The sequence below is a fragment of the Aotus nancymaae genome, unplaced genomic scaffold (assembly GCF_030222135.1).
Source record: "Aotus nancymaae isolate 86718 unplaced genomic scaffold, 86718_ANA_hifiasm-v0.15.2.pri h1tg000014l, whole genome shotgun sequence".
Taxonomy (NCBI): domain Eukaryota; kingdom Metazoa; phylum Chordata; class Mammalia; order Primates; family Aotidae; genus Aotus; species Aotus nancymaae.
This window is the reverse complement of record NW_026988425.1, coordinates 87,927,908-87,945,236: the sequence shown is the minus strand read 5'-3', so window position 1 is coordinate 87,945,236 and position 17,329 is coordinate 87,927,908. Positions and strand designations below refer to the sequence as shown.

Here is a 17,329-nt window from a genome sequence, read left to right as displayed (position 1 = left end):
TCCAAGCACTATTCCACATACCTTTCTGTGTTGATAGAAATGTTCTGTAATATATGCATTATGTAATACAGTAGCCACTAGCCACTTGTAGCCATAGAGCACCTAAAATATGGTTCATATGCTTGAAGAACTGAATTTTACTTGGTTTTATTTTATCTTAATTCATTTAAATATAAATAGCCACATGTAGCTAGTGGCTGCCATACTGGACAGAGCAGGTCTAGAAAGGAATGAAGTCCACCAGTTCCAGGTGAACACAGCCCTCAGCTCCATTGACTTATGCCTTGTAGGGAGGGGTACAACTGGAGGACGGCCAGATGAAGCTCTCTAAAGCTCGAAGGCAGGCGGCCCTCTCTCTGGCCTAGGTGTGAGAGTAGTACTGCACAGCTCTTCATCCCTGACCCTTACAGGCAGGATTTTAAATGCTCCTTTCATTCTAACTTTATCATCTCCATTCATATGTCTGCCAATGACATTCTATTTTACACTCAAGATCCAAGTTGTACTTTACTAGAAAGTAAAGCATCTAAAAAGAGATCATTCTGATCTTATTTCCATATTCTCATCAGGTCTTGAGTTAAGCAAAAAAAAAACTGCCATGTCTTTCTCCAAACCTTGGCCACATCAATCCTCATCATGTCTCTAACCCTAATTGCAACGTTAGATATTAGGAAGAAAGAGAGAAAAGGAGCCAGAAGAAGAGATAGAGAGGAAAGAAAGCGGGAGTGGGAAGGTGGGAAGAGTGATCCTGGGAATTTCAGGTTCTGGATCCTGGAACAGGGAGCAAGGAGACCTGCAGCTCCCAAGGGAACAGCCTCCCCTCAACAAATGAAACCAACTCCTGCACAAAACCATCTGACAAATGAACCTTCACAACAAGCAAAACCAGACCATCATTTTGTTCTCCAGCTCCCGGTATTTTAGGAAATGCACCATTCTGCACCAAATTAAGATTTTTTTAAAGCTACTAGAATATTATCTGCTTGACAGGAAGATTAAATCTCTCTTATGCACCTTTCTACTCACTGCTTATCACTATAAATGAATACAGCAAAAGTTTCTCACAGTCATCTATAATATCAATACTGTGAGTATAACTTCCTTAACACTGTAATGTTAATGTTTCTTTATATTATTGGGTGAATAAAAGCCATTTATATTTGATGGAAATTAATATCATTTATATTTGGTCTTTATTTTACCCATTTACACAAATGATATTTCTGTAGTCCTCTGTGGAACCTCAACATTTCAACATGAATTTACATAACGAATATTGGGGCATATTGGCAAGAGTACTTGGTGAGGAGCTAGGGAACCGATGGGGGTGGCAAAGGGCTCCTGCTTAAAAGCTTTACTTTGCTTTTAACTTCTCAATGATGTATATTAGGTTTGTCTGTTGAGAGGAGTTGCTTCTAAGAGGTTTGGAAATGTAGTTTCTGTGTCAGCAAATTCTTAAATGATACAACTTCAGTATTCTCCAAGGATGTTACAGTCCTAATACTATAAGGGAGGTGCTGTGTGTTAAGATCAGCATCAAAACAACTGCAGAACCTAATAAGCACCACTGCAACCAACAAGCAAGCCTGCTCCCACATATCCAACAAGCAGCTATTTGCATACGTAGTTCCTCTGAATCTGTTTGAGCTACAGAAAGATTAGGAGGATATAAAATTTTGCCAAAGCACACACAGAGGAGGAAAAATTATTCTTTTCAACCAGGAGATGGAAATGAAAGAGAACTTTTGGGGCCTGCTGGCTCAGGCTGCCAGACTCATTCAGCTGTATAAAGATGACTATTAAAACTGGCATCACAGGTTTGGATAAGTAAACATGCTTTTGACACATACAACAAAAAGTACTAAAGTATCACCAAATGAAAAATTCCAAAATATCATATTAGATAATAGAAAAGGTTTCATTTGGAGAGAAAAATAAAATTATAATTTTATTCTGATAAAGGCTTTGCCACTCCCTCTCATTTTATTTCTCAAGGTTAAGTAAGACTAACCATGCTTTTAAATCTGAAGTTCTAACTGATGCTCTAGAAAATACCTAAAGAGCCAACCAGACACATAACTTTATACATAACGGGAATTTCCACTTACCACGCCTCCAAAATACTTTCCTATGTAGAAGTCATCAAGGCTGTGGAGTTCAAGATAGGTCGCTCCTAGTTCTTTCGCAAGTTGGATCCCTTCGGTTGTACTAACACAGCTCCCCCTGTCTGATGTACATAGTGGGCATGTACAAGGTAATTCTTCTGAGAAAATAAATTTTAAAACAAAGAGTTTTCAAAGTAAACAGAAAAAAACGTACTTAGACAATCTGAACGTTAAACAACAAACTAAGCTCATACCAGAGCCACAGTTCAAAAGCATTCAGTATATCCAATATCCACTAAACTCTGAATAAAAAGTGTCAACGATCATAGAAAGGTCCCAAATAAACAAGCATTCACTGCAAGAATAATAGCATTTTACAAAATAGAAGAATTTAAAAGTAGGTGAATGGATATTACCAAACAACCAGTAATCATGGGCCTGCTTCTTTTTACACAACTTTGATATCCTGAATATCAATATTTTTAGGCCAGTAGAAAAGAAGACAAATGTAACAACTTGATTGCCATGGAGAGCATGAACAGTGGATTGGCTTTTTTAATACAATAAATTTTAAATCTATTTACAAAGTTTGAGTAAACCTTATACTTCTATTGTAACAGAACCTTCAATTTGACCTGATTTTCAAGGCAACAAAATTGTCACTTTTTTTTATAAACTTCATGTGAAATACATTCCTATCAATTCAGACATTTCCATCGTTAAACTCTAAATCATTCAACTTAAGAGAACAAGTTCTCTGAAAAGATGAAGATTCTTTATCTTTTCCTTTAAGATTAAAAAGTTAAAAACTGAAGGAATACAAAGTATTAACCCAAAAAGTGAAACATCCCAAGACTCATAGTTGTACCATGTGTAGATCTACGGCTAGGAAGGTAGCAGAACAATCTATCTATAAGAACATCTCTCGTAAGGCTAAAAATACATGTTTAACTCCACGTTTGTCAGCCAGCTCTGTTACGTATCGTGTTCACAACATCAAATGTATCACCATTCAGAAAGGCAGATAGGTCAAAAGAGGGTAAATTCATTTCTAGAAATGCATGTTGTTGTAGACTGGCTTCCCTTGGGAAGGCAGACTCTAAAATGGAGAGCGGTGTGGCAGAGGTTAGCGGGGGAGTGATCTTGGGAATAATCTTTCTCTGGGGGTAAGGGATGCAGGACTGGGTAGAGGGAATATTGGAACCGCAGTACTATTGGAACAGGGACCAAAGCTGATACTACAGGGAGCTCTGGAGCTTAGATGGCCTTTTAGAGTTGCTCTTCATTTGGGGAAAGGAGGCAGCTGAACCTCTGTATCCTATCCCTAAATCTACCAGTAATCAGACAAGGGCTGAGCCCCTGGAGCAGGCTTGACTTGGGCAAGGCACTCCCATCAGCACAGAGTAATGCAGGGAAAGGGGCTCAGATGTGCACCACCAGCAGCCAACAAGCCCCAGTAACTGAGGGAGTAAGTACACTGGCCCTGAAGGGGCATTTGAGCTGCTCCTCATCATATATGCAGCAACTTCCCTATGAATGAACTGCATAGAGCTGGAGCAGATATATGTAAATATCGGGTACATGCTAAATATATTTAGTGCATGTGTATACCATGTATGTAAAAACGCACATACACATACAGACACACATGGCTTAGATAATTTTAGCTTCACTGAAAGCATTTTAGAGCTCAGAGACCATATATTCATATTCTCATTTTGCAGAGGAAGAAACTAAGACTCAGAGAGGTTATGTGACTTTTCCAAGTCTCTTTGTGGGTTAGAGATAGAGAAACAATCAAAACACTGCTAATTCCTCCACCTGATAATAAAAGTGACACCAAAAGGGAAAACAAAAATAGAGTTTGAGTAAAGAATTACTGATTCCAAAGATATGGTGATTTAAAAATTAAGCTTGCGTTCTCTAAATTATACCATAAATTCTAATATGAGATTTAACTTTTACTTTTTCTAAGATCATTTTAAGTTTGGAGCAAATAAAGTTTTCATAGAGAACTTAGCCTATCTTGAAAAATAATGTGTTGGTATTTCACATTCTTTACAAAGCCTTTGTAAACAGTGACTTTGATTTTTTGAAGACAGAGGCCTTCTTATATCTACAAAGATCTCCTTATGTTGATGGAATGGAGTGGGCAGGCAGATCATCTTATTAAACTTTATTTCTGGACAGAAATCAAGCAGAAACAGAATTGTTTCAAGAGGAAAAACAAAGTGAACATAATGTAAAATAATTTTTAACAATCTTGATTTGAGGGAGAAAATACAACTTTCAGGTTATGCCAGCAGGGTGGGTTTTCCACTGCACGTGGTTGTAAGCATCTTACCTACACATATGCCTGGAAAGTGCCCCTGTGTCTCCCTCTACGTCACTGAAGACATTTGTTTTTGTTCACTCACCAGAAAGGAAAAAAATGCCTAGTCATTCTAGTTACATATTATGCTGTAACTAGTTGCCACTTAGCTACCTACACTTTATCAATTAGCTATATGACCTAAGATTCCAAGTAAAAGTCTGACTTGTATTGGTTATAGCAGGAAAATCAATTCTGAATTAAATCAGTTTCCGTGAACCATTTAATCAGGAATAAGCAGAGGACTCAAAACAATTTTAAATTGTGGTCACGTGACTCTGAATCGGTGTACTACACTTCTAGCTAACATTTTGTCCCCTTACACGCTTAAGATGTTGTCATAAAATGCTGTCTATTTTTTAAAAGCAAGAACAATGTAACTCTGACATTCAAACAAATGGCATCTCTTTGAAAAGTAGTGGCTTTGGGAACCTGTAGGTTAATTCTTACAACATTGCCAATGCTTGGAAGTGTTAGAAATTCTTTTCAAAAATTCTAGCCTAGTAAAGGATCAGGCTCAATCAGAGCTTCAAAAATAACTGAAAGGATGCCTGTCTTTGGGAGCTTGAAGCTATGAATCCATTCTAAGCACAATCTGAAAAAAAAATCGTTTTTCAAGATAGATTCAATATTTTGTATAAGCCGAACATTTATTCAGAACCAAGTATGATGAAGACACCCATTCGGTCAAGGTTGTCAAAAACATGTGTAACAAAGGAAAGAAATGAGACTGAATTACATTTGCTGAATTCTTTTCAATTTTAAAAAGAATTTCAAGAAGCTGAGTGTGATGGCGTGTGCTTAATTCCAGCTATTTGGGAGGCTGAGGTGGGAGGATCCTTTGAGCCCAGAAGTTGAAGTCCAGCCTGGTCAACATAGCGAGATCCCATCTCCATTTTTTATTTTTTAAATTTTTATTTATTTATTTATTTATTTTGAGACATGGTCTCACTCTGTTGCCCAGGCTGGAGTGCAGTGCTTGATCTCTGCTCACTGCAACCTCTGCCTACCCTGGGCTCAAGCGACCCTCCCACCTCAGCCTACCTAGTAGCTGGAACTACAGGTGTGCATCACCATGCCTGGCTAATTTTTGTATTTTTAGTAGAGATGGGATTTCACCATGTTTCTCCAGGCTGGTCTTGAACTCCTGATCATGAGTGATCCTCTCGCCTCAGCATCCCAAAGTGCTGAAATTACAGGCATGAGTTACAGTGGCCAGCCCTGCAATCTCTATTTAAAACAAAAAACAAACAAACAAAAAAGGTAAAAAGAGTTCCAAGGGAACTACCAGGAGAGCACCCAGCACAGTTTCATGTATTCCAAGGGATGGAAGGGGGAAGCCAATAAAGGTCCTCGAGTTCAATAGCCAGATTTAGCTAGTTCTCCCAACAGAACAGACCCAGCAGAACTAATGTGTGAGCCAGAAGAAAAGGCCCAGGAATTCTCCCATAAGGCAACACAAAGAAATAAAGCAACAAGAAATATAAAAGAATCAGAGAAATAAAGCAAAAGAAACATAAAAGAATCAGAGAAGAGATCCAGAAGTTTCAACAACAGTCTAATAAGAGTCCCAAGAGAAAATGGAGGGATGGTGATATCTGAAAAAGTCACAAAGTTATCTGTGGGGGGGATAACATTAGGAGAAATACCTAATGTAGATGACGGGGCGGTGGATGCAGCAAACCACCACCACGGCATGTGTATACCTATGTAACAAACCTGCATGATCTGCACATGTACCCCAGAACTTAAAGTATAATAATTAAAAAAAAAAACTGATTAGACCTATCTTGAAATGACTCTCTCTAGGCAAATATGGAGCAATGTAAGCAATGGAAAGAAAAATCAGAACAGATTATATAATACTGAATTTAAAATACAAATCCATTAATCATAATGATTCTAAGAGAAAAATTTGGGAGCAGAGAAAAAGGAAAGCTCCATTTACAGAAGAACATCAATTAATAAGAGTAGAAGGAATGATAGAAACATCACTATTTTGCAAGCACATTTATCATAAATGAAGGAATTATGCAAACTAAAGGTCCTGGGTTCATTAAAAATGTTAATGTTATGAAAGACACGGAACCTCCCCCCAAAAAACCAGTGAGGGTACTGCTTCAGATTAAAAGAGAGTAGAAGGCAGATATGGTAATGCATGCCTATATTCCTAGCTACTTGGGAGGCCGCGGCATGAGGATTGCTTAAGCCCAAGTTCCAGAGCAGCCAAGTCAACATAGCGAGATCCTGTCTCTAAAAAAAAAAAGAGAGGACAAAAAAAGAAAACAGAGATAAAACAACTAAATGCAATATGTAATCTTTAATTGCATCCTGGATTGGTGAAAAAACAACAATGATAAACCCCAGCTATAAAGCACATCATAAAGAAATAACTGGAGAAATGTAAATATGGATTATATCTTAAATAATAGTAAAAATATAATAGTATGTTAGATTTGACTGATGATTATATTAGGCTTAATAGGATAATGGCCTTGTTCTCAGATTATACATGCTGAAGTAATTAGGAACGAAGAAATCTCACAATGTTTACAATTTACTCTCAAATGGTTCAGCCAAAAACTGTGTGTGTGTGTGTGTGTGTGTGTGTGTGTGTGTTTATAAAACCTAAGGTTCAATGTCTCATTCTTGTCAATTATCTTAGGTTTGAAATTTTGGAAAATAAGAGGAAAAGAAGAAAGTTCCTAAAAAATTCAAAGCACTGAGTGCCATGATCTGACTTGTATTCTAGGATGACTATTCTGAGAGAATTTATTTCAGAAAAAGACAAACCAGGAATAGCAGCACACCAGAGGCCAATCTACCATGAAGCTGATGAAGCTCAGGCTTCAAGGCTCTTTTCTTGCGGATCCTTTCCAAGCCCCAGGAAGAACCTGAGCAATGTATCTTCACATGGTCATATTCTTTTGTAAAATTTGCAAAATAAGATATTTAGTCAAGACTACTGTCTCTTTCCACTCCAAATCACTTCATCTTGTGTCAGACAGCTCTGGAGTAACCATGGGCATTTTGGGGAAGCTGCTAAGGGGAATTTAACTTTAGGCTTAGTGAGCTATTATTTATGGTTTATAGTCACTTCCACGTACAGTTGAGTGTTTGATAACTAATCTAATATACATATGACTTTTAGAAATGCTTCTGTCACCCACAGTGCACACTTACTTGGTGTCATGACAAGAATGCTGAGCTGAAATAGGAATACAACACAAACTCTGGTGCCCAGGACCAGAAAGATGTGGAAAGAGAAGAAATATGCTGAAAGAAAAACTGATTATCATTCTCTTCTCTCTATAGAAAATATCACAAAGTGGTTGTATTTGTCCATTCTCACGCTACTAATAAAGACATACCTGAGACTGGGTAATTTATAAAGAAAAGGAGGTTTAATTGACTCAGTTCCACATGGCTGGCGAGGCCTCACAATCATGGCAGAAGGTGAAGAAGGAGCAAAGTCACATCTTACATGGCAGCAGGCAACAGAGCATGAGCAGGGGAACTGCTCTTTTATAAAACCATCACTTCTCATGAGGCTTATTCACTATCATGAGAACAGCACAGGAAAAACCCACTCCCATGATTCAATTACCTCCCTCCAAGTCCCTCCCATGACACATGGGGATTATTACAATTCAAGTGAGATTTGTGTGGGGATACAGCCATAACATAGCAGTGGTTATCATATGAAGAGGTGACCAAAGACTATGGTCACCCAAAAAATACAAGAAAAGCTGAAAAAGTATCATGCTGTTAAAAAGACCTGTTGCCAGGTGTGGTGGCTCATGCTTGTAATCCCAGCACTTTGGGAGACTGAGGCGGACAGATGGCTTCAGCCTAGGAGTTTGAGACCAGCCTGGGCAACATGGCAGAATCTCGTCTCTACAAAAAAATTAGCCAGATGTGGTGGCACATGCTTGTAGTCCCTGCTACTCAGGAGGAGGAGGTGAGACGGGGAAGATTGTTAGAGCCCAGGAGGTCAAGGCTGCAGTGAGCTATGATCAAGTCACTGCACTCCAGCCTCGGGGACAGAGAAAGACCCTATCTCAAAAATATATACACATATTTAAAAACGTTTGTAGTATTTGACAACTTTTTAGTTGTTATTTGTTGTGCTTTCACTTAACATTTGAAATATTTATTTTGTGCACATATGTATCTGTTATTTTACAGGGTTTTTTTCCCTTACAAAGGACCTCCCAAATTGTGTAAGTTTGAGGCCCTACAAAATCTGAAAGCACCCTTTAAAGAGACCAAAAAGAAGGCCACCATGACAGCTAACTAAATGACTAGGATGTGAAATCCAATGGAGATGAAGAGAAAGTAATGAGTTTAAGATATATTTAAAATGTAAAAGCAAAAGGGCTTCTTAATCAACTGGATATGAGGAACTGGGGTGGGTCTAGGATGATTCTTGTTTGCGTGAATGGACAGGTTTGGTATCATTCACCAAAACGGAATTTGGCCAGAGGAAGATGGCATCTATGGAGATATGCATCAGGAGCAAGACTAAAACCAGAGACAGACTGAACAGTCATCAGTGTGTATGTAGGAGAAGCCAGGGCAACAGATTAGCAAGTTAATGGACTGGCTGAAGAGTAAGAACAGGTGAGGCCAAAGGATGGAACCCTGGGAAACAATTCCATGATATGTTGGTGCTGCTATGTGTGTGGGAGGATGGAAGAAATGTAAAGGAGACAGAGAGTTAGAAGAACAAAGAAAGAGAAGCTTTATTAAATGAAGGGAGAGGTATGTTTCAATAATTTCAATAAGTGATAACTATTATCTCTTATCTCTTCAATATGAGATAATTGTTATTAAAGTGTATTAAACTTGGCAACAAGCATGTAAGTGGTGTCTCAGTCCGTTTTGTGCTGCTATGATGGAATGCCACAGACTGGGTAATTTATAAAGAAAAGAAATTTATTTCTCACAGTTCTGGAGGCTGAAAAGTCCAACATCAACGTGCCAGCATCTGGTAAGACCGCTGTATCTTCCCATGGTGGAAGGCAGAAGGACAAGAGAGCTCACAAGACAGAGGGCAGAAGGGGCCAAACTCGTCCTTTTATCAGGAGCCCATTCCCATGACAACTAACCCACTCTAGAGATAATAGCATCAGTCCATTCATGAGGGCAGAGTCCTCTTGCCCAAATTACCTCCGAAAGGTCTCACGACCCAGAACTGTTGCATTGGGGATTAAGCGTCTATCACATGAACTTTGGGGAACACATTCAGACCACAGCAACTGGAGACCCTGAGTGAGAACAAATTTGGTGCAATTGCGAAAGTCAAAGTCAGACTGTAGTAGACTGAAGAATAAATAGGAAATAAACTCAGGAAGTGTGGATAACTCTTTTATGAATCATCACCAGAAATAAAAAGAAAGATAGGGAAGTAGAGGGGATGTGGGGTCATGGGTGGGTCACGCCTATCTTATTTGTGTCTACTAATGTTAAATATATACCTGCCCTCTGACCCAACAATCCCGCTCCTGGGCAACAACCTAAGCATCCTCAGAAGAAGAATGGGTAAGTAAATTATGGCATGTTCATACAATGGAATGACATAAGTAATAAAAAGAACAAACTACAGATAAACACAACATGGACAAATCTCAAAAGTATTACACTAACTGAAATTAGCCTGACACAAGACACTACTACATACTGTATAATTTCATTTATGAAGTTCAGAAATAGGTAAAACTAATCTATATTGTCAGAAATCAGAATAGCAGTTACCTCTGAGGAGGAGGGTCATTAACTGGGAAGAGGCATGAGGGAGCCTTCTCAAGTGCCGCAAATGTTCTATACCTTGATCTGTGTGAGTTGTGTGTCTGTATACATAGGTAAAAATGCATTTAGCTGCACTCTAAGATGAGTAAACGTTATGTCCTTTACTTTGCAATGTCTCAACTTAAAAGTTTTTAGAATAATGAACAAAAATAAAATTTAAAAAGTAGCTTTACTAAGGAAATACCACTAAAATCTACAAAACACCACCAAATCAAAGTGAATTCTGAGTTGGCCCTAAGATAGCTGACAATAATATGCATAGCAGCAATGGCTGAAGCAGCCCGAACCCAGTGAATCTATCAGCCATGGAATAAGCAATCCTTTCTCTTAGAAAGCACTGTCAGTGTTTTCAGCTCACTCAACATTATCTACCTAGAAATCCTGCTCCCAAGCCCACATCTTCATGTGAACAATTTATCCTTCCCAATTGAGTAGACCTTTAGATCATCAAAAAGAGTTTTCTAGGGCTCAGCATCAGCCTAATACTTCTCATATGTCAAAATAACACAATTGCTGACTTCCATCACTACTGTAGAAGAGCCATTTAGAAGAAAGATTTGCACCCACTGGAATCACAGAAGTTCATGATCCTCTCCTTTGTTGTCTTTTTATCGTATCAAATGATGAAGCCATAGCTGCTGGCATTGAACCAAAGTCACTTTGGTTTTCAAAAACAACCTATTATTCATTAATAAACTTAGCACTATTTAAAATATATGTAATATTTGCATGCTCACTATGAAAAGAATATTAAATACTTACCATTTTGTCTGGTACCAACAGCGGCAATAATTACTGGAACTGAATTTAATGCTCTTTTTATCACTGGAATATAATTATCCTTTACTTCATGGAATGAAAACTTGTCATTAACGTTGTATTTGATCACAATGATGTCGGCACCCCCAATTAGATTTCGAGAAGTGTACCAGTCACTGTCAAATATGTCCTAAACCAAAATGCAAATAGCAATTTTTAGTCTACTTATCTTCCAATCAATTCTGAAATAATTTACAACATTAATTTTTGGAATTCATTAAAAATTATTTTAAAATAGGTAACTACATAAAATTCAAAGTGTTTGCAGTCTACCAACTCTCTTTTTAAAAATGTTTACTTACTCATGTAGCTTGGACAATTATGTAATGGTTAAACACGAGAATCTGAGAATTCCTGAGAGTCAGATGAAATAAGCAACTTTCTTCCATATTTGCACTTAAAAATAAGCCCTTTGTTTTAAAATTACACTATATTTTTATCAGCTCATACTTTCAAAAGTGTAACATTATGGCATTAGATGGAAGAGCAATGGTATGAACAGCGAAGCTTCAATGGCTTTTTTTCTGTGACCCAGTTAGACACTGCAGGATTTTCAGTGTTTTGAATTGCAATACATTTTAAATTCAGTGCAGTTCCATATACTTTATTCATATTTTCTTTCTTTTTTTTTTTTTTTTTGAGACAGAGTCTCACTCTGTCACCAGGTTGGAGTACAGTGGCTCTACCTCAGCTAACTGCAACCTCCGCCTCCCTGGTTCCAGCAATTCTCCTGTCTCAGCTGGAGAATTGAGTGGCTGGGACTACAGGTATGCACCATCACGTCCAGCTAATTGTTGTATTTTTAGTAGAGACAGGGTTTCACCATGTTGACAAGGATGGTCTCAATCTCTTGACTTCGTGATCTGCCTGCCTCGGTCTCCCAAACTGTTGGGATTACAGGCATGAGCCACCGTACCTGGCCCATATTTTCAAAATTCATACATACTTTTCAACTTTATCCATCCTTTGAACAGTATGGCATATATAGAGTATGTATGTGGGGTGAGGGAGGAATTTCTTTATAAAAAAAGATACTGTGTATTACAAGGTGTTAACATAGTAAGAAATATATTTTCAATTCATGTATTTTGCTTACGTCAATTAAAAATTCAGGATAAACCCTTCTAGTTCCAAAATCTTTACATTTGTGCTACAGCTAACAACATTTACATTTATTTAGAACTGGGCCATAAGTAATTTATTACAAACCCTTAAGTATATAGTGTTTTAAATTTTTTTCTTTTTTTTTTTTGGAGACAGGGTCTCACACTCTGTTGCCGAGGATGGAGTCCAGTGGTGCAATCTTGGCTCACTGCAACCTCTGCCTCTCAAATTCAGGCAATTCTTGTGCCTCAGCCTCCCGAGTAGCTGGGACTACAGGTGCGTACCTCCATTCCAGCTATTTTTTTTGTATTTTAGCAAAGATAGAATTTCACCACGTCACTCAGGCTGGTCTTGAACTTTTGAGCTCATGTGAGCTGAAGTGGGCAATTCGCCCACTTCAGCCTCCCAAAATGCTAGGATTACAGGCATGAGCCACCATGCCTGGCCTGGGTTGATATTTTAAATATAATTTTTTAAAGTTTTTGTATGAATAGTGATGTAAGGAAAATATCTTTAGGTATCTTAATTCCATTACCAAATAAGTACAAGTAGTTTTCCTCTCACATTCTAGTTAACTATTAATCATTTGTCCTTTTATCTGGCCTTTGGTGCATATTTCTAGGATGTAATAAAGCTAGATTAAGGAAATAGCTAGCTGTGACGAACACGTCCAAAAGCTGTTGAGCTATGAAAGTTCATACTTTGAAATATGAGTCTAAAAAAGGGTTAACAGTGTTTGAATCAGCCAACCAAGGTCTATGTGACAGAGCTTTTATCCTACGATGGAAAATTCTGGAGGAGTATCACAGAGCAATGCCCCTCTGCAGAGAGAGCTGCTTCTCATCAGTGCCTCCCCCAGTTCCCATACGCTCCCAGCCACCCATTTCCCACAAGTACATTCAGAGTTACATGAACTGCAGAATTTTCAGTCATGAATACCCTATCAAAACTGGGATACATAAGAGTATTTTTGAAGGAAGGTAAGAGAACAACAGTAACAAAAAGGCAAAATATGGACTATAAACAACAAAGGCAAAGGCTTGAATTTGGTAGAGGGTGCAAGGGAGGAGAAGGGAAGTGGGACACAGTGCAAGAAAATGGGAAAGCTTCCCAGCAGAGCTCTCAAACTGCCAAATCCCAAACCACACAACCTATTTGGTTCCAACTGCATCTGTTATAGCGTTCAAGTTCAAAGTATACAAGTATAACAGAGTGCATAAGTTTAACAAAGAAGGAAGACAAACGAGATAAAAAACTAAATAAAAGTGGGGCCAATATTAAGCAGCCACTTAACTCCAAGAAAAGAAATCAAAAGTAGCTGCTTTTCGAATTCCAAATAGTTCAAAATTCCAGAGTTATTGGAGTGGTATACAGGGAAGAGGAAGACCTTTAAAGGAAAATATTGTGAAAAATGGGTCTGGGCATTGTTACCTCTGTGGGATTGAGGATGTGAAAACTATAAATACTTTTATTTGTAATCCAAATCAGAGCTTCAAATCCTGCAAAGAAAACTGTGAATCTATTGTACCACTTCACTGCTTTTTGTGGAGTATTTTTAATAAACAGTAAAAGATATAAAAATGTGAAATGAAATAATAATGCACCATACCAAAAATATGGGTGGAAAAGAGAAAGAAAGTCGCACTAAATAATGGGCTACGTTTAATGAATCTGTAGCACATTTGTTTTAAAACTGCCAAGTACATAAGGCAAGGATCCAAGGTAAGGCTAAGGATCTATAGAAAAGAACTAGGGAAGAGAAACCCAGCTATCTCGTTTCAACTCCAAGGCAACAACAACACAGCTCTTCTCAAACTATATCAAAGAGAAAATACTCCAAAGAATTATGAAGGAAATCAAATTCTCCCACTCCTTGTAAATCAGTTCCAGGTTTTCCTCTAGGGGGTTATTCAACACAAGGCTTGGAGCCACATCTGGAGAATTAAACTCATTTTTTTTTTTTTTTTAAATCGGTTTCTACAGTGAAACTATTTTATTTTGCTTGATTGTGGGGCTGCATGTAGGAAGTATGGCCATCGCTGCCCCAGCATACTGGTACTGTAGTTGTACAAATCTTGAATGACCTGTGAAAACCTTAATTTTGCTTAGTATTAATATAAGTGATACATAACTATACTAAAGTTATAACAAACACTTAATTTTTATCTTAACTACTACTTATAGGCACTTACTAAATGCCAGCCTCTATACTTAGAACTTGACATGTGCTAGTTTCTCATTCACTTCTCAGCACAGCTCTAGGAGACAGATTATTATGTAGATAGGGAAAATAAGGCTGAGAGAAGGTAAATGATTTAACAAGGACACACAGGCATGAAATGGCAATGTGAGAATCCGAAATCAGATCCTTTGATATCAAAGGCTGTGCTCTATCTGCTCTGCTATATTTAATATTCTGATTCCGTACATACTCAAATAACAGTTGATTAGTGCAATCAGTTGTAGTATCTCTGATGGGCTTTACTTACCACCAAGTAAAGAAAAGCACCTTATAAAGAGTAACCCTAGAAATGGAATCTCGTGTCTGAAGACCTTCATAACCTAGAAAATTGTACTGGGTAACAAACTTGGTGCCTTAAATAGGGCCAGAGTCTAACCAAACAAAAAGTGATTTGCATAATAAACCATAACAAGCAGCTTATGGCAAAAATCTCCACTACAGAGGCTTATTTTAACCATTTGGAAGATTTCATTTTACTAGATAAAGTATATGGGATCACAAGCATTGCTGTTCGTGAAATTAACAATATAAACAGGAAAATGTTAACAGCTCAAATTAAATACAGGGAAAGCAATCCTAACATTCTAATGTAGCTAATTTTATTTTCCCTCCATATATTTGCTCTATTCACTAAACATTTGTTCAACTGCATGTTGTACCATTATGTTTTTAGACTGTAAGATCTTTCACGACAAAAGACCTGAAGTAAAAGATGATTTGACTGCATAGACTCTGGCCAGTTAAGTTCTCCATCAATACTTCTTATGAACAACGTCATCACTATTATAACTAGGGGTTTAATATAACTAGGGGTTTAATAGCATCTCTTAATTGAAAAGGGCTGTTTTAAATTTTACCAAATTAACATAACTTTCTTCTTTAACTGAAAACTTATACAAGCAAATGATCTTTACTTTCTGTTATATGAAAATTCGCATAAGAAATTTTTCTAAGTACATTTTACACATTTTTTAGAATGATGTGATAGTTTCCTATAGCCCTGATTCAGTTTTTTAATATTGCTGTTTAAATATGAAATCTCACACAATGATAATTTGCATTTTTTCAGGCACTACACTTTCTTCTGTTATTAAATGTAACATTTAGCTGAAACATAGGTAACTCCAATATTAGTAAAGAATCAGAGATTTTCAAATAAGATTAAAAGAAAACATTCAAAACATGTTATCGTATACTGAAAATACTTACATGTGTCAGGAAGTAAATTCCCTTTTCCTTTTATCAAACACTCAAGAATCAGACTATAATTTATCCACTTCACTAAATTTTGTTTAATTATCGTAAATTTTAATTTTTTAAAAGTTTTCCACGAAACATTAGTAATATTCTGATTTATGAATTACTAAAACAAATGGCTAATACATAAAGAGCATTTGCATTATTAAAATTAAAAATTTCAGAGCTCAATTAATAGTGCTATAAATGAGTCATTTAAAATTAACTCCCAGTCCCTGCCTTTTCCTCCACTTTCCAGAGGAACTATTTCTGAACTGTCCCAGTGAAAAGTATTTTTGCCTGTGTTGAGCTTTGAGAGGGCTGTATTTTTAGAACACCAATATTACACTATCACCCACAGGGTAGGCATTAAAAAAAAACACTGCTTTTTGCTGGTGAAACTTAGTGACCCCATCCCTCGGAGCTGGCACGTTCAACTGTCAGCTGTCTACCAGCTGTCCTACACTTCAGGGACAAGCCACAGTCCTGAAGTGTACCAGTAAGTGCTCCACACTCCCACTGGGGCCTTTTATCTTCCCAAGTGTGTTCGCTGACGGGGCTGTCCCCTGCCCAGTGAAACAAAGGACCAAAGATTTTCTCAAAAATGTTTAAAAATTCGACCCATGTAACGCGGACACTCCACACTCACGGAAGTGAGCAGAAGGGGGAGGAGGTAAAAAAAAAAAAAGGAAAAAAAGCTCCTTCAGTCCCGGCGCGGAGCAGCTGCTGTTCCTTACCCAGACGGGACAGTCGTGGACCACCAGCTTGACATTCCCAAACGCACTGGCCTGATACTCGGTGAACACGGGACGCGCGACCGTGCTGGCCGCGTTCAGCAACAAGCTGCTCTCGTCCCCCGAGACTAGAGGGCTCCTCCCCAGGTAAGTGCGGATGAGCCCCGACGGCCGGTTGTCCTGGTGGAACGCGTCCCCCTCGTTCCCCAGCGCCACGATATGGATGGACCTGCACGGACAGAGAGGGGGCGAGGGGAGAAGGGAAGCGCGGTCAGCGTGCGGATCCGTCCTCGGAACAGGAAGTGCGGGGGGCCGCGCGCGGCCAGGATGGGCAGTAGCCCCTGTCCCTGGGGCGCACGGCACGCGCTGGAGACAGACAATGGCCGGACGGCGGCGCGTACGTACATGATTTCAAATCCAAGGGCAGGGCGGCGACTCGGAGAAAAGCAGCGGCTCACGGCCTCGCGTGGCCCCCGGGCGGCGAGTTCACCCGCAATCCGTTCATCCCCGGCCGCGTCCCCCTCACGCACCTCCACCGCGGCGGGGCCGACGCAGAGCGGGGCCGGGGCCGCGCCAGCCAGCGAGCAAGCCGGGGGTGTGGGGGCCGGGGCGAGCGCGCAGGGGGCGCGCTGCCGCCTCTCAGGGAGCGCCCCGGAACATCGCCGGGCGTGGGGCCGCCGCGCAGCCCCGAGTGGACGCTGCTGACCGCAGTCCCCTCTCCGCCGCGCCTCCTCGGCCGGCAGCTGTCGCCTCCCGCTGCTGCTGCCGCTGCTCCTCCTCCTCCCGGCAGAGAGCGGGGGGGTCGGGGAGATCGGGGCCTCCGCCCCCTCGGCGGACCGGGCGCAGCACGTGCCGGCCCCGGGGGTCGGGCGGACGCGGGGGGACGCGCTCCCGGCCGAGGCCCCGG

General features: G+C 39.5%; 1 protein-coding gene across 3 annotated transcripts in view; it reads right to left on the bottom strand.

The window, feature by feature from the left end:
• The window catches only part of RHOBTB3 (Rho related BTB domain containing 3), a 59,712-nt gene extending 42,778 nt beyond the window's left edge, over positions 1–16,934 (bottom strand). For 2 of the 3 annotated variants that reach the window (XM_012477580.3, XM_064376164.1), the window contains exons 1-4: positions 16,828–16,934; positions 16,426–16,651; positions 11,050–11,236; positions 2,109–2,263 (exon numbers count right to left, since the gene is read on the bottom strand). In XM_012477580.3, coding sequence (XP_012333003.2) covers positions 2,109–2,263; positions 11,050–11,236; positions 16,426–16,651; positions 16,828–16,829 — 570 coding nt within the window. In that variant the 5' untranslated portion in view covers positions 16,830–16,934. The remainder of the gene's footprint in view (positions 1–2,108; positions 2,264–11,049; positions 11,237–16,425; positions 16,652–16,827) is intronic. The other variant, XM_012477582.3, reaches the window with a different exon arrangement.
• Between the last annotated feature and the right edge of the window lie 395 nt (positions 16,935–17,329).